The 17,991-nt window shown below is 40.3% G+C and overlaps 1 protein-coding gene across 2 annotated transcripts in view; it reads right to left on the reverse strand.

Annotated features, from left to right (window-relative positions):
• The window catches only part of ITGA9 (integrin subunit alpha 9), a 244,925-nt gene that overhangs the window by 207,711 nt on the left and 19,223 nt on the right, over positions 1-17,991 (reverse strand). The window contains exons 4-10 of one of the 2 annotated variants that reach the window (XM_008631949.2): positions 15,747-15,814; positions 12,502-12,631; positions 10,864-10,949; positions 8,226-8,294; positions 4,827-4,964; positions 2,565-2,670; positions 1,025-1,119 (exon numbers count right to left, since the gene is read on the reverse strand). In XM_008631949.2, the coding sequence (XP_008630171.1) occupies positions 1,025-1,119; positions 2,565-2,670; positions 4,827-4,964; positions 8,226-8,294; positions 10,864-10,949; positions 12,502-12,631; positions 15,747-15,814 (692 nt within the window). The remainder of the gene's footprint in view (positions 1-1,024; positions 1,120-2,564; positions 2,671-4,826; positions 4,965-8,225; positions 8,295-10,863; positions 10,950-12,501; positions 12,632-15,746; positions 15,815-17,991) is intronic. The other variant, XM_017732049.1, reaches the window with a different exon arrangement.

Genomic DNA, 17,991 nt, shown 5'->3' on the forward strand with positions numbered 1-17,991 from the left:
AAGAAAAAATCTGATCATTTTCAGCAAGAGCTGGAAAGCTCTAGGCTTTTCAGAGAACCTCCCAACCAGTGGCTCTTGGCAAAAATCAGGCAGAATCCTCCACATGCCACACATTACGACTACTTCTTCTAAAATGCACTAAAGAGTCACTTAACTTCCTTTTTTCTCAAAAGCAGTGCATGCCATATACATGGCAAAGGAAGAAGGACTAAACTTTTATAGTCTGTTAAGAGTTGCCAATATAACCACTAAACTCTTTAATTCTGTGTAAACTGATTTACTGTGAAGGATCCCACCCAGCAACAAAACAAAACAACCAGAACTTCAAACACACAGAGGGAGGGAAGAGTCAGACTTTCGGAACAATGAAATGTGCTAGACAGAGACTAGGAGACACATGTTGGGCAGCATGAGCATAAATTTTTCTTCCCTACTGCCTGGCTACAGCAGTTAAATTGCACTGTGTCATCTCTGCACAAGATACCATAGCATATCCCAAACAAGGTTTTACTTCATAATAAGTGGGTAAGGGGGATGGCACCTAAGAATGGTCTTCTGACATACTGTCAGAATGCAAGAAGGCCAACAAGGTGAGTAAAGAGGCACAAAAGAACAGTTAGTACCTCTGCATTCTCACAAAGTCTGCTTCTACAGGAAGAAAGTGCAACCTCCCAACTTCCCACAGGCCTCTCCACAATTTGTATGCTCAACCTTTCCAGGGTTTTCATTTCTCCTCTGGATCAGTACTATCTCTAAAAACTAACACTCAACCCTTAAGACTTTGCTTGCTTCAAGAAGGTATAATTGACAGCTGTAACAAAAGACAGTAAAAATTACCTCCTGACGAACATTTCAGCATAGGTATAGACAAACTTTGGGAGAAACCATCTTCAAGCCAGGACTGAGAAAAGAATGTAGAGCTATGACAAGGTTACCTATTAAGGGACGCTTAAGTATGGTTTATTTCTGCATGTCCTGGAAAAGTGACTTTCAGATAGGGATCATAAATAATAGTGTCACATACCATAGAGTACTGAGGTATAATACCATTGGCATCCCCATGGTAAATGTACACTGCTCCTATGTAGTTATCCTCCTTAGGCGCTCCAATGGCAACATCTGTAAAACAGCACAGACTGCACAATCCATTCCATTAATCCAACTTTTCCCTAATTTTAGGATGCAGCCATCCATAGGAAAACAGCTCTCCATGACAAAGATGATCAGCAGCTTATATGAACCTGGCTAGAAGGAACTTGTTTGATTTAATTAAGAGCTCATGTTAAGATAAACTTTAAAAATACACAAAGGCATATGAATTTGTACACATATGTATGTTTCACAGAATCAGATGATGTGCCTACTTAGAAACACATACTATTATGAACATGTGTTTATCAACTAGCAACCATACTCAGAAAAGTAAATTTAGAATCCTTTCATAATCTAATCTTCAACCCATGAGAACATCAGCTTTGTGAACCAAGACGAGACTGGAAAAATATTTACTGTAGCAGTACATTAAGCTTGGTTGAAAATCCAAGGCTCCACAAAGAGGCTCGGTGTATTAAATGGATAGGCAAGAATTTAAAAATGGCTGCTGAGAGTAAACTTTCAAATTACATTTTATCCAGTTTAACTGCAAACTCCTGCAGAAAGCATGATCCCACCTCCCATTCTTCTCTCCTACTTGGATCTAGTGTCTGTGCATCTGCTAAAATTAAGCTTTTCATGATTGCTTCATACCCACAGACTGATCCAACTCCCTCTGCAGTCTCACCATCACCATGACTGACCTACAAGCATTAGCGAGAACACACAAATGCATGGCCAAATGCAGAGGAAGAGCATGCCCACGATTTGTGAGGGCAACCTGCAATGAGGCTGCGTTAGGCTTAATGGGATATTGTGTCCTGAGTGGCCTGGAAGAAATAAATCCAAGCACACACTAAGTTGGCCTTTGTTTAGAAGGCCTTAAATCTGCACTTCCAGAAACCAGGGCAGAAAAGGAGCATTGACATTTTCTTCTCACCTACTGCTCTCACAGCATAAGGTCTCACACTGAGCATCCTGAGAATGGAGCAGGGGGAGAACAAAGCAAAAGAGAGAAATTAATAGACTATGTGCTATCAGGATTGAGAAACTCTTTCTGAATTACACTTCATGATAAGAAATAAGATTATGTCAATGAAACCAGAAAGGCTTGGAAATGGGAAATGGGCAAAAAGAAAGAAGTCAGACATAGGTTTCTGTTTTGTTCAGGGTGATAGTATCTAAAGCCTTTTATAAACCATACAGGGAAGAAGAAAATACAACAGCAAGAAAAGCAAAGCAAGGTTAATGAGAGTGGGGTATGACCTGCACAGACACAAACTAAACCAACAACAAGGACGATCAGCTACAAAAGGCTTTGGCACACACCTCCTACTCAAGCAGGTTTATCCTTAGGTTGAATTCAGGTGCTAGTCAGGTCTGGATAAGCAATGCATGCCATGCAAGACTGACAGCATCACCAGCATTGCTCACACTTATGGAGAAATGGCCATGGAGGAAATTGCACTGACCTGGGAAGCCATCGTCATCAATATCACCAAGGGCAGCCATGCTCTCCCCAAAGTGTGCATTATAGGCGCTGTCACCATCCAGGGTGAGCTGCTCTTCCAGCACTCCCTAGCAAGCAAGAAATAAAACAGCATCAGGGAAATGGTGCAAGCCCTGGAAGAGACAAGACCTCCCCACGGAAGCTGCCCATGTGCTGCTGGGGCAGAGCTGCAACCTGCCTCTTGCTCTTATTGCAGTCAGATTACCTGGGCTCTAGGAATTGAATTTACTTGTGTTTTAAACCTTTTGGGTTTTAGTTTTAAAGGGGGAAGGGAAGAAAAAGGGAAGGAGTGCATGAATGATTTAACCAAAATATTAAATTAACTAAACAGTAACTCAGAGATGTAATTAAATGCAGTCACAGGGATTGGTGAATCATGAAAGTTTTCAGATGCCTAAAATGTAACAGCCCAGAGTTTGCTCTACTGGCAGATTACATCCAAGGAGTGAAATCCCCGGTCCAAGTTTATTCAGCTAAACTCCAGTGAGTTAAGGAGTATTTTTCCCTAAGCAAAGAACATTTGATAATTGGATTTGAAAACATTTTAAGTACACGACAGAAGGATTAAAGCAAAGTCCTCCAAAAGCCTTCTTAAATTAAGAATAAGGAAAGATATTTAATGAAATAAAGAAACTAAGAAAAGTTCAGAATTAAGTAGCTTTGCACTACTATGCTGTGAGAAGCCTTATATGGCTATGGTACTTCTTGCCCACCCACCTTCTGGTCAGATAGATAAGTTTTATTTTCTTGCAGTCTTCCCATAAGGGGAAAGGAACATTTCCACAAGAAAAAAAAAAAATTTAGTTACACAGTCTAAGTCTGTACCCACCTCAGGGTTGTTTTGTTTTTGCTTCCTTTGTGAATGAGAATAAGCTACCCTCTGGGACATGTACTAAGATCTTTTACTTAGCTGCAAGGAGTTGCTGACACCAAGAAAATCCCATAATGAAATTGAAACACAACAGAGAGAAGACAGACATGTCTGTATCTGTGACTCAATTCGTTGCAGATGTCACAAGAAAGGACAAAATACAAGCATTTTAAATGTAGCATCACAATGTGTGCTTGTTTTATAATACAGTTTTCTCTGATCCTCTGCAACAACCTCTTAAGCAGTGATGCTTGCAGAATGAAACAAAGTATAAAATGTCCACTGCCCAAAATAAAGCCCACAATCCTGCAAGCCATTGCTTGTGCAAGTAATTCTAACACTCCTGGTGCAGGAGTATACAAAACTCATACTAGCTTCTTGACTATTTTATAGAAGAAAAAAAAATTAACTCATGTATACTCTCAGTGTGAGCAGGAAATGTTGTCTATCTGTTTGACATTCTGGACCCTATTCTGAGGACCCAACAGCAACATTGCAACATATTGGGTCCTCAGAATAGGTGGAACCTCCTGTGGATAAAACTGAAAAAGTAAAGCTGAATTAAAGGAGCAGTAATATAAAATAAAATTACAGCAAAAACACTTCTGAAGTCTCCTAAATGCTAGCACTCCTGATGAATTTGAAGTCTAGCACAAATAAACTCAAAGTTCCCAAAATACAAGCCAATTTCATTTTAGTCCATAACAACTCCTCCTTTAAGACAGCAGCTTTAGGACCTGAATATTAAATATTTAGTAGTACGTAAACAACCATTGTTTTCCTATAAATAAAACATTAGAATGGCCTTGGTTTGCCAATGCAACGAAGTTCAGACTTTTCCAAGACTGTTGGTAAGTCATGTGAAATCCAACAGCACCAGCTGCTAAGAACTTCCCTTAAAATCTGTATATGGAGCATAATGTAAAAGTAACATGAATTCAATCTCTGCTTTCTCTCCTCTTCCTCAATCCTCAGACATTTGTGTTCTAATTTGTGTTTTAGGTTTTAGCGACCACCCAAAACACAAAGGAAACTCAAAGCTGTTGACTCTTACTTGCTTTTGGCATCAAATCCACATAAAGCCACAAATACCACCAAGTTTCAACATACAACCAGAAACTTTCTCAGACCTCCTTGAAAAAGTCACTGGTCTGTTATGAATATGGGCTAGTGTCTGGCAAACTACAATACCAGATGAGTCTTCCTGTGACTTCATGCTTTTCTAGAGACATCCAGAGCCCCACTTATTTGAGACACCAAGTTTCACCATGCAGTGCTGGAAGGACATAAGCATTACCTTGCCTGGAACCCACACCATCATCCCTCACCAAGTAATCTCCTGTACATACTCACATTTCCTCTGTTGATAAAGACTGTGACTTGACCCTCATCTCTGATCTCAGAAAACATAGGTGCTCCAACCAGCAGGTCTGACAACCCATCAGAATTCAGGTCAACTGCACATAAGGAGGAGCCAAAGTAAGAGCCCATCTGTAACCAAGTTGAGTCACAACAAAGCATTCAGTATCTGCCCACGCACAGGAGAAAATCATAAAGGCATGGTTTTTGTTTGGTTTGGTTATTCTTTTAATTTCACATGATGATGCTTCATCACTTACAAGCACTCCTATAGAGAAAGCTTTAGGAATAATTCTGGCAGAAATTAAAACACTTTACTATAACAGTACATCAGCCTGATGTTTTACCAACAGAATAGAAGTTATACTCTGGTGCATACTTAAGTGAGACACTTAAAGAGCTTTCTTAGACAAGCTTTTGCTTGTCAAATGCTTAAAACTAGGAAGGGGTGAAATGAGTTTCCCAAACCAGAGCTGGACAGTGATTATTCATGCCCAGTGCCAAACTTCCTTGAAGCTGGGTACCACACAGATCAACTGGGGATACCTTAAAGAAATAATGAAAGAAAAAAAGAAAAATAGGCAAGAGGCCATGAAAACAGGTATCTAAGACTACCTCTTGATTGTAAGACTATCTTCCCCTGTTCTATTTGTATTTATTTGTATCAATCACTATCAAAGGGTGTACTGGTTGTGGGTCTTAATCATTGCCTTTCCTCTCATGTACAGGCAGGTAAGCTGATACAGAAACCAATACATTCAATAAAAGCTTTTCAGTTGATACACAACAAATGTAAGCCACTTTCAATCTCCACTTATTATTGCTTGATAAACTTAATTGCTTAAAATAAAGAAATACATTAATTTCACTTCATTATTTTTTTATATGGGTGAACATTAAAAACTAACTATCTCCCAACCGGCACCCACATTACAAATTTCAAAACACATTTAAACACAAGAAGGAAACCAAAAGCAAGAATGATATTTCAGCTTTATTTCATTCACTTCTGCTAAGGTAAAAAAAGGCATACTCTTTGAAACCAACTACAAACTATAGCCTCAAAATTAAGAGCTGCTTCATCAGTAAACTGGGTAAGATACCACTTCATATTTGAAATTGAGAGCTGTTCCCTCCAAAGTAGGAAAAACTGAGTTTAAATAAATAATTACTTAAGTTAAAAAAAACTTATCACTTTTCTTGAATGCTTTTACACTCCTCATTGCAGATCTCTGACCTACTGTCTTCCGTGCCTGTAGGTTAACATGCGTGAACCACAACTACTGGGCATGCTAGAAGATGGGCAGCAGCAACTCTATTCTGTGCAGTATGTAAGATTTAAAAGTTGCTAAATATATAATGCAGGGGTGACTGAAGGATAGCATTTCAGTTTGTTAATGCAGATTTTTGTGCTTGTGTGGGTTCAAAGTCGGACCTCAAATATCATTTGACTCCAGTTATTTTGTAGCTTAAGTTCCCTTGTGGATTTTTTTGTTTATTTCTTTAACCCACAAAGGTTTTAAAAGAAATTTCTCATGGATAAGGAACAAGAGTTATGAAAAGCATTTCATTATGTATTCAGACAGTTCTCAGGAAAAGGCTATTATTTACTTAACTGCAACATGGTATATCTGCAGCATGGGTGAGTTTGCAGTGCTGTAAGAACCTGAAGTTTGCACACTTAACATTTGTAACGAGGTACTGAATTTTCCTTTTTCTTGTCTGCATTTGATTTCCTGGTTCAGCCTTCATTAATAAAAAAGGAAGGGAGAAACTGGCCTGCTGTTCACATCTGTCTAACAAGAATGTCAGAGCAATGAACTTTCACACCACTGGAAAGGATGTAGCATTTTGTGAGAGCTCATTTCCAAGCAGTGCTCATTGCTGAGCAGGTCTGGTTTTGCTTCTACCACAAAACAAAACAAACAACAACAACCAAACAAAAAAAGTGATTTAACTCAGCCTTAATTTTAAAATAAAATTCTCATTTGGATTTTAGAGAATTTGTAGAAGATGATGCTAATGAAAAAGAAGCCTAGAAGTACTTGAGTGATGTAAATACTTGATTAGTTAAGTTACATATAACAGTAAAGCAACTAAATTGAAGAGGGAAAGGTTTTGGCTAAGACCTGGAAACTTCCTGATGGCTCTGTTCATTAAGTTGAGGAGTAGTCAGGAGCACATCCTTAGGGACATTTAAAACTCAACAGGGAAAAAAATGAACAGGAAGCAATCAAACACAGGAGATGCCCTGGATGAACTGGGAGATCTTTTCCTTTCAAGATGTCTGTAATCTGCTAGAGCAGAGAAAGTAAAATTTTGGAGAGGCCCTAAAATACAAGCCACACCACCCACCTAAACCCTTGTAGTTTATTTCATTAAATTTCATTAAATTTATTTAATTAAATTCAGTAAATTAACATCCCCTATTCCAGGCAAGTTTTTAAATACTGCAACTGTATCTTGCTGGAAAAAAAATAAAATATGGTAACACTCCCAGACTTGAAGATACAGGCAAACACTTTCTGAGGGTAGCAGGTCCTCCCAGAACCAAAAGCCTCTAGCAACATTTTTTTTCTGCATTTCCTCTCCTTCCAGAAGAACACAGGTAGCCCCAGATAAGAGGTATCATTTCATCACTGAGTTATTCCCAAATAAAGCAATTTTGTTGTTACCTATAGCTAGACATACTGTCCACTTTGTTTCTCCTGCAACACAGCTCCAGCAAGCCCCCAAATGAAAAACACAAGCTATTCCCCATTCAAACACACCACACTAGGGAAGCTAGATCTCCCTAGCATTCACTAAATTTCATGGTAGGGGAGAGCAGTTCAGCTTTAAGACAGCAGTCCCAAGAACAGAATGCAAGATTGATTCATAGTGGGAAGGGGGAAATCATCATCTGTCGAGGCAATGAAACTGCTGCTCCACAAAGCAGTATAACTGTAATATCCACCTTGTCACAGAACAACACAGGGAAATAGACTGGGGCTTTGCATATTAAACTAAACTCCAGGTTACCCACAGCTCCCAGTAACATCTAATAAGAGGAAATCACTGCATCTAGGCTCACCTGGTGCCCTATGTCCCACATCTCAGAGGTACTGCTACAGTCACATAAAAATAAAGAGAACTACTATTACAATTTCCAGCAAGACCTTTTATTTCAGTCACATGGCCATTGAGCAGACATTGCAATCATGACTGCAACAGAAGACATGGCATACAGATGATCTGTAAAATAGGTTTAACTCTTCTGAGAGGATAAGAAGAAACAGGATTTGCTGGACAACTTATGAAGGAGCAGAATAAAAATGATGCTCCAGGATGTTTCTGCCATTATTTCCCCGCTCTCTACCTCTTAATAGAATATACACATATGTAAATGCTCACCTTTTTTCCTGAAGCCTGAAAAATCTTTATTAGAGAGCCTGATTGTCTGTCCGTTCTGAAAATATAAACCTAAGGTAAAAAAAGAAAAAAGTTAACCAATACTAAATATGAAGCACTGGTGCTTTCTAAATAATATCTAAATCATGATCATGGCTATTGTCAGGATCCAACTTCATAACCACTTTACTGGTCAGTCTTCTTTTAGAAGAAGACACAGTTCTGCACTGTCCTGAAAAATCACAAGCTTGTCATAAGGAACGCTTGAATATTATCTTGTTGCCTACTTTTTTTGGTATGCTTATATATGTGCACATGTGTGCATTTAAAAGCACCTAGCCAAGCAACTTTCCAACTCTCAAAGAAGTGGCATCTGGAAATGGTCTGGAAATAAGTAGGGGAAAAGACTGAGAATGCATAACCCTGCTCCCCTTCCCTTATCTAGTATTCCCTTATCAAGACGATGTGCCTGCATGTACTGCACGGCAAACTTCATGATGCTGTAGCAACGGTCAGAGTAGAAATCTCAATCAGATCACCCACAGCATTTCCACTGTTTCTGTCTGAAACAATTTTTAAATCAGAAACTATTCAAACACAGCCTACCCATTGCTCATTTCCACAGGAGAAACTCTTTAATCTGGAATCCTCAGGGATAAAAGTATTGATACAAGTTCAAGAACAGATCTTGTACCAAAATGTAAGATGTAAAGTGCATGGTTTGTAGAAAGGGATTCCCTTCAACAGAAAGGCTGGCTCAGTCAGTTTTTGAGACTCCTCTGGCATTTGACAGGCTCCCTCCTACCAGGTGTTCACACAATTTGCAGGACAGAGGATCCTTTACTTCCAAGGCCATGTGGCAGAGCCAAGCACTGGACATAGTTGAATATGTGATGAGTTATTAACAGCTGGTAAGACAGAGCTCAAAGCCGTTTTCAGTCAAGAAAAAAGCACAGGTTTGCTGTGGACAATTGCTCTGTATACATAGGACTCCCTAGCCTTTGCAGTGGCATGTTTAGCAGTGACAGCATGTTGCCAGGTGTCCCAACTCCAAACCCAGTCTTAAATAATGACACTCTTTGTGTCTTTGGAGAGATGACCCAGTCTCATCTTGGCTTTAACTTAAGTGAAAAGTTGCAACGATGCTAATCACTTTCTATCAGAGAAGTGGAAAAGATCAGCTTATTAGAGTGTTTGGAAAGCACAACAGGACAGCTCATTGTAATGTTCTGTATTCTGCACCTCTTACCAGCACTTTGCCATGTGTTCCTGCTACCCACATCCCATGCCAAGGGAGAATAACATAAGCTTTTACAACAAGAGCAGTAGTCTTTAAACTACAGAGCCAGCTGCTTTCTTGTGGATCTCTTGCTAGCAGCTGTGTCCCCTCACCTCCCTCCTTGTAGAGAAACAAAATTTGTTCCGCAGAAAAAACAGGTTGGAAGGAAGGTGCATTGCAGCAGCCATAACAGAACACCTGGAATAAGGAAACTATGTCTTTCTCATGCACATGTCCTCTCAGTAGCAACTGTGCTGCTACTATATCCTGTATGTTCTAGTCATGCCAGATCAGGTATAAGTACCAAGTTCATCCTCTACTTTTATCTCATTTTCCCCACTTGCGCTACTACCCCTGGGACATGGTTACTATCAAAAATAATCTGCCTAAACAGGATAATGTTCCTGGTAGTGAAGACCTTTCACTGCTTGTTATGATTCAGCTACAACTCATGTCAGTATAGAGCACAAGAGCCAAAGGGAGGAAGATGGAAGGGGGCTGCAGGACATGTCTTCTTAAGTAGGTGGTGGCAGCAGGTCCCAAAAGGATTGGATTTTGAACAAAGAGAGACAAAAGCAGATCCTTTACATCCCTCCCTCTCCCCAACTCCCACTTTTCCACCTTTGGTTTAGAAGAGTATAAGAGGTCACAGTGCTCGTCCTCAACCAGTTTCTCCAACAGCACATGGATACTCAGCACAGGAGAACCAGGCTTGCCTAAGCCACTAGCCATTTCCATCTAGCCATTCACTTGTTTACATCTTTGGGACATTGAACATATATATATGCCTACAGGAAGTTCTTTTTTGTTTCCTTCCTTCTTAAGAGACTATCACCAAGATTTTTAAGTACAGCTGGCAAAAACCCAGACTCTAATACACTAAACATCAACATTTTATCAAGTTATAAAAATGGCATCAAATCGCCTAATCTCATTCTATTAGAGATGTTACCTTGAAGTAAATGCTGAAATAGTCAAATGTGTGAATTAAACCAGCAGAAGACAAATTCTCTTTTACAAGTATTTTCATTTCTAGGAAAGTTTTAAGTAATACCTAAATGTCACAAATCCTAAGCAAAAGCAGTGTGAAAGAGATCGTGTCTGTGTCTCATTAAAATGAGTATTGTAAGGATTGGATGGGAAAGACAGGGAAGAGGGGAGAAGGATACAAGGCATCAGGAGGGACAGGTCGAGAAAATTTGACAACTTCACAAAACTACCTCACCTCTCCCCTTCTCAGTGCTCAAAACTACCCTGCAGACAAAAAAACTCCTGTCTTCTCATACATCTTGGAACTGCATCAGTATTACATTTCATGCACTGTTACATCCAACCACATTACTGTTTAATAAAGAGCCACACCTTTCCAATGCCTCCGTCCTGGGGAGCTCCTCCTACAATGTCAGTGGTAGTCGGCTGAGAGAAATGACCTGCTGTCACCGCATATCCTGAGTGGTAAAGGAAATAAATAAATAAATAACCAACCGTGAAAGGAAAGAGCCTAAGAAACAGATCAGCCAGCCAGATCAGGCTTATAGGGTTTCACTGCTCCTGGGCTGCACTTAGTTAGAGTTCAACAACCATTCTGCTCAGGATGCACCAATATTCTGTTCAAAAGCTCATGGGGATGGGAAGTGAGAGTGCACCCTTCAGTACCCTTCCAAAAGCTGAGAGAAGAAAGCCATGTGTGTGGAGATGGCCAAGGGACACAAGGAGCTCATAGTGGGAGCAGTTTGCCAACTGCAAGTCAAGACAGGGAAGCAGTAAAACAGGAAAAGGCATACACAAACAGAGAAAAGCAATCACATGACCACAGCGAAAGTATCATGTCAAAGAGCAACAGTCCCACTTGGATCAGACAGAAGTGTCCTCCTTTGGCTAAAACCACTGCCCAAGAAGGCTTGGAAAATCATGTTCCTTTTTGGTTGGGGAGACAGAACAAGACAGTAGGCAGAGGTCATAGAAGTTAATAGCTTAAAAAGACTTGTCTCGGCAAGAAGGAAAATGAGATGATATATCAAAGAAAAAAGCACGTATTTGAAAGAAAAATATCAAAGATTCAGCTTTATTTGATGTATTAAAATAATATGTAATAACTAAAGATGAGTAGAGTAGCTTTCCTTCTAAGGCTCTCTTGTACTTGCCTTGCTCTTTTGCTACAAATTTTGAGGCTCTCGTCAATATGGTAAACCCTGTAATTCATGTCTATCAGTGGCAAAACCTATTTATGTCTCTAAACAGGTAAATATTTACTCTTCATTTAGCTATCACCAAGCAGTATCTCCCAAATTGTGGTTTTTTAAATACTAAAGGTTAAGGGGACAATGAGAGATCAGTGCAAGACTTTAGTCAAAAGTACCAAACTGTGAAATGCCTTCTAGGTCTCAACAATCTTAGGCACTTCAGTTTAGGTGGAAGCCTTTAAATTAAGCATTTTAGGGACATTAGCTGGTTTTAGAGGAAGTAAAACCAATTGAGTTAAAGATGCACCTATAGCCAAACCTTTCACAACTTCTTTCTGTTGCCAATGACACATTTAGGTAGCATTATTTTTGTTAAAATAAATGCATTTGCAGTACAAATTCTGTAATTAGTTGTTGCACCCATTTTAAAGGCACATGTAAGCAGACATGCAGTTTAACTTGTGACAAATAATTTGCCTGTCACAGGGCAAAGACAGGAATGTTAAGAAGCCCACTACAATCCAATGTGCTGTTCAGTTAAAATGCCTTTTCTATACCAGTCAAAAAAACTATAGCAAGCTGGGGGGGGAGGAAGGGGTTCAGAACAAGGAGAGAAGAATGGAGTATTTTGAATGCTTCTTTGCTTATATTTCTTTCCAGGTAGGTATCACTTTAATTCAAATATTCTTCCTTTCACACTTTTTATAAAAATACATCACCATAAAAAAAAAATCAGTATCAACTTTATAGCATCATAGCCTTGAAATACATTGTTGGACAATTTCCTATTCACAGTGAGCACCAGAGAGCTGCTTACCAAGGTATGTGTACCTCCTGGCTATCACAGCATCATCATTCAGCTTGTAATATGTGTTGTCAGTGAGATTCAGTACTTTGACAGTTCCTGTCCAATAATAAGATCCTGGTGCCCCCATGATTACCAGTTCCTACAACAGGAAAAACAGAAGTGTGGGGGGAAAAGGGCAGGAGGAAAAAATAACAATCAAAACTTTACACATTAATGGAGAAAGGACAGGATATTTACTTAAAACACCAATAATAAGTCCATCTATAACAATCCCCTTTCTGTGTGCTTTTAGAGACTATCCTTCCTTCTTCCCAAGCATCAAGGTCACTGCATATACCCTAGAGACACATTGCTCTTTCATGGTCCACTTCTGCTCAGCTATTCTGCTGCAACAGACTTTCCTCAGCCTTACTAACTTGCTAACATAGTTCTCAAAAAAATCCCACCCAGAACCCATCACTCAGCTACAGATCATGCTCTGATGCTGGCTGACATGCTATACCAAACAATCATGATGGAAACAGCACAAAGGATTTTGATTTTACAACTATGAAGCTAAAGAGCTGCTATGCACTCAACAAGCATGATGTGTGTTATGTCCTAGGTGGAACATTTTGCCCAGCTCTGTCAACAGATACACTTTGGTCTTTGAGACACAACCTGGCTATAGTGTCATCATAGAATCATAAAACGGCTTGTGATCCTTACAGACAACCAGAGTGCTTGAGCATTTTAAAAGACCGTAGAAATCAAAGTTTGATCCAGCATTCAGAGGTAGATGGTCATAGATAATGCTTTTGAGTCAAAATCCAAGGTACATTTACATTCAAGAGAAATTCAGAAAATGTTGTCTCAAAACATCCAGCATCCTTGCAGAAAAACCTTGCTCCTGGATGTGTTTTTAAATATCTCCAGCAAGGGACCAAATTAAGCCTGAGGAGCATTAAGCCCAGGAAGTTCTCCATCCCTGAAGAAGACATGTGAACAGCTGTTTTCCTCACATCTCCATTCAATGCAAGGCCATGGGTGGACTCCATCCTTGTGGGAAATTGCTATCATATCCGAGTCCCCTTCAAGTGACCGGTTCCAGTCGAGGGGGGGAGATGTTAAACAAGGGATTTTCCTAGTAAGACTACAGGGACAAGACTTCAAAACCAACCAAAGAGCAGGACATGCTTAGAAATAGCTTTTTCCTGGTTACAGGCCATACCTGTGAGGTCAAGGGATCATTTACTGACAGGAACAACTACCATCCACAGCACTGAATATACAGTAGAGAATTGCCTGTTTGACCTAAAAAGGCATTTATCTGCATTTTCTGCTGCCATCAGGCTGAAGTGGTAAAAGTTCAAAGATATCTTTTGAACTAGGGTCGCACAGGAGAATTTAAGCCTGGAAACAGAAACAGGCTGGAGAGAGCAGACAACAGCTGCTGCTGGCTGAACATCCCATTACCAGACAGTGCCCTTGTGGCAACATTGCCTGCCATTCCAGTTTACTGAAATGGCAGAAGGCAATTTCTGAAAGAGAAAACCCTTATTCTATTTGTATCAGACTGAACAATACATTCTATAGATCAGTGCATATATAATTAGGAGTGGGTATAGATTCTTAAAAAATTTAAAATGAAACCAAAACAAACAAGCAAAAAAAGCCACAACCCCAAAATATTAATCAAAAAAATAATCCATGCATAAAGGAACAAATTAATTCTTGATAAAACTGAAACATGGATGATAGACTTCTGCCAAGGAAAGAATGTGGTCACGTATTTAGAACGGCTGTGGTGCATATATTCTACCACACTATTTTTTTCTCCATCTTTCTGAAACAAAGAACTGTAGCAGAACTGAAAAAAAAAGTGTTTATCGTATGTATGTACATGTATGTATGTGCCTTATATTCATGCACATGTACATACATAAACAAAATTATTCAGGGAAGACTTTTGTAGCTGCTGAGAAGGCTAGCAGAGAAAAATTCTCCACTTTTTACTGTCTCATGTGAAAGTCTCCCTTCTCACGCAAGCTAGCTGTCTGATGGTTTGCTAGTTGGTAAACATTTACAGGTGCAAGGCTGCTGTAAGAACTTAGTGGAATTGTTTTAGTTTACTGGGAATAATATTTTGAAATGGGTGGTTATACCTTGTACTAGTTTGAAAACAAACTAGTGGGAGACACCAAGTCAGAATAACAATTTAATAGGGAAATAAAATAAGGGGAAAAAAGCCAAAAATAAAGGCAGAAAACACTGGGTTAAACTGACAGGGTCAGGATACAACCAGACACCCTGTTAGTCAGGGTGGTGGTAGCAGTCCGGTACAATGGTGGCTGCAGTCCTCCTCAAGCAATGATCCTGTAGAAAAAGGGTCTGCTCTTCCTCAGAAAGTCCAGTAGTGGTTATGTAGCTCCTGTCCTCTGGAAATCCAGTGGAAAGGTTGTCTCTGGTGTTCAGAGTCTCAGATTATATCCAGGATGGAATGCTTGGTTCCTCCCTCTGGGTGGAGCATCTCACAATGGGGTGATGAGTCATGAGGCCAAGTGTTGATTAGGCTCATTAACAGAAGATAGTCCAGAGGGAGTTATCTCTGAGTCATGCGGCATGGCATTGATGGGCCAATAACAGCAAGATAGTCTGGGAGGAGGAGGCAAGGAAACACTGCCGCACCTGATTTCAACAGCTCCTGAGGATGGTAATAGAATACACTGCAACCCAGGACAACCTCTTAGCCTATCACCTTGGTAGGTGGTTGACCGATGGGTCAATCATGTAATTTCTCTTTTGCAATCCATGCTACAAAAAGATGGGATTTGGGCATTAAAGGGTCGGCTTCGACCATCTTCTCTGACCTGAGTGCATGTCGTTCTTCACCGTCCCTGTGTGCAACAGCGACAGACTTTACATCATTGCTTACATTAAAGAGTTAATGACAGACAGAGAAATGCCTCTATGCAAGTTTTGGGATTAAAATAATAAGAATATTCCCTGAGGACTTTTCCCAGAGTCAATTCATTCATACTTGTCCACAGACCTTGAGAGACACATACACATACGTATGAACCACTGGGCAGTCACTGTGCAAGAAACAGACACCTGGGAAGCTAGACGAAGCAGGAGGGTGTTTGCCAGCAGGAAGGGACCATTCTCAGTGCTCAGCCCACTGTCCAAGCCATGCTTGGGAATCTCCTCCTGGGATATGCAACAGTAGAGCCACTTACCAACCCCAACCCTTCCATGCATGGGCCCCGGCTCACCTCGGTGAAGAACCCTGCGATCCCTGCCTGGCATGAACCATGCTCCTCCCCATACTTCTTCTTGTACTCTGGATGGAAGAAGAGAAGAAAACAAACCATGATCATCCCTGACACAGCACACACTCTTCACCTGAGCCACCTGCATTGCTACTCACAAAGCCTGGAGAGACATCAGCATGCAGGGCTCCTGGGTTTTATCAGTGGATCAGCCACCAGTGTGCACCATGCAGCATACTCACCCACATCGGGGAGTATAGCAAGGAGCCAGCTGGGGAGACAAGCCAGAGTGCTGCCTACAGAGACACTAAACAAGCATTACCACAGTAGCATGAAAATGCAGCAGCATCACTCCAGTAGAGGTGCATTAGAAGAGGCTTCTATTTGTGGCAGAGATCACCACAGCTTGGAAGGGGGGAGCAAAAAGTGATACTTTGTGCATATTTCTTTCCAGGTAAGTAAGAGATTTAACTCTCAGGCCCATTACTACCTCAGAGAAATAAAGGGATCTTCCCATACAATGACAGTCATCAAGGCCTCCAGAAATATTTCTGGTAGAGGGGTACCTCAGGACACAAGCTCCAGGAATAAGACACTGACTGAGGAAAAGCCATGTGTTTCTACATGATCAGACAACAGTCTCTTTTGCAGGATGTTTAGATCTGCTGCTTTTCATGGCCACATGCTCAGAGCTCCCTGTTCACAGGGAACTCAACCAGCATCCTATAGCTTTTGTTTATGGATTTTACATAGCAATCATTTGCCCTGTCAAACCTGAGGAATTTTTACTTTATTTTTTTGATGATGAGGAAAAAAATATATCTAGGAATACTTTAAGTTCAGGGTGGGGAGTAGGAAAAAGAGGAAAAAAAGAAAATAACTTTCCACGTTGCCTTAATCCAAATATTTTCATCTTAGAAGTATTTGAAACTTACAGCTGGATCAGAGCCTTTGCAGTTTTTTTCCAGATAATTATTTTCAAATATCTACCATACTATCACTATTTCCTGTATACTACAGTAATTCATGCTCAAAAACAATTTACCATATAACCTGATAATTGTGAAACTTCTTTATATTTTTATTTTAAGCCCCATTAACTCATTGCTAAATGGTGAAAATTTAATGAAAGCAATGAGCAAACTGCCTCTTTGGAATCAAGCAAGTTCCTTTGGAGTTGCATTTTATCTTATTGAAGATCAGAAGGAATTAATTATAAAAACTGCTGCCTTCTTTCAAAATATTTAGGTAGACATACATACACACACACACACCCCATTCTCCCTTTTGTATTACATATAGTCTCTTCCTAACATCATAAAGATGTTCAGAATTTCAGACATTTGCTGAGGTCATACCAGTTGCACAGGGAGAGGTTCAGTTTGAGAGACCATGCAGAATAGAGACTTGATCCATAAATTACAGTCCAAATGCCCAACACTCTTGGCCAAGGCAGGGTCCTGCCAAAGCAGATGTGCATCCCAGCAGACCAGAAGCACAGTTGGGTCTCCTAGTTGTAATGCATGACAATTCCACTGAGAACTGAAGCCTGTATTAGCCTACAGGTATTCAGCAAGTGTTGGGGTTCTGAATTGCTAACTCTCCATATACAGATTCTCCAGGCAGTACTTGCCTGGGAGATAATATTTTTTTATCAATGTGAACATTTTTTTCATTAAGAGAGCCAAGGAGAGGAGATTCTTCCCTCCAGCATTTCCTGAAAAATAATTCTGTGCATGTCCTAAAAGCCCTGCCTGCACTACAGTAGGATCCGCACCCTTGCATGATGAAATGAGGAATGTCAAGGCCCATTTGGAATTAAATCTGGTGAAGGATATAAAGGCTAACAAGAAGGGCTTCTTCAGATACATTAACAAAAGGATACTAAGGAAAATGTAGGGCCCACTGTTGAATGGAAACAGTGACCTCTTGCAACAGAAATTGCAGAGAAGGCTGAAATACTGAATGGCTTCTTTGGCTGCCTGTTTTGAAGTCTGGGGTGACATTTGCTTTCTTCCAATCTTCAGGCTCTCTTTGCTTCAGTCTTCACTGCCAAGGCCAGTGACATTTCACAAATGGAAATGTAAGCACAGAGGCCCAAACACCTCAGACATTGGGGCTGTTTGAGAATTTAAAGTTCTAGTGACACAGAGGAGAGATCAGCACACCACATTTCAGGGGGAATCAAGACAGATGTAGTCCTCCCCAAGGAGCCAGCAGCCCAGCAGAGACAGACACTGGGCTCCTG

The sequence above is a fragment of the Corvus brachyrhynchos genome, unplaced genomic scaffold, assembly GCF_000691975.1.
Source record: "Corvus brachyrhynchos isolate BGI_N302 unplaced genomic scaffold, ASM69197v1 scaffold264, whole genome shotgun sequence".
Lineage (NCBI taxonomy): Eukaryota > Metazoa > Chordata > Aves > Passeriformes > Corvidae > Corvus > Corvus brachyrhynchos.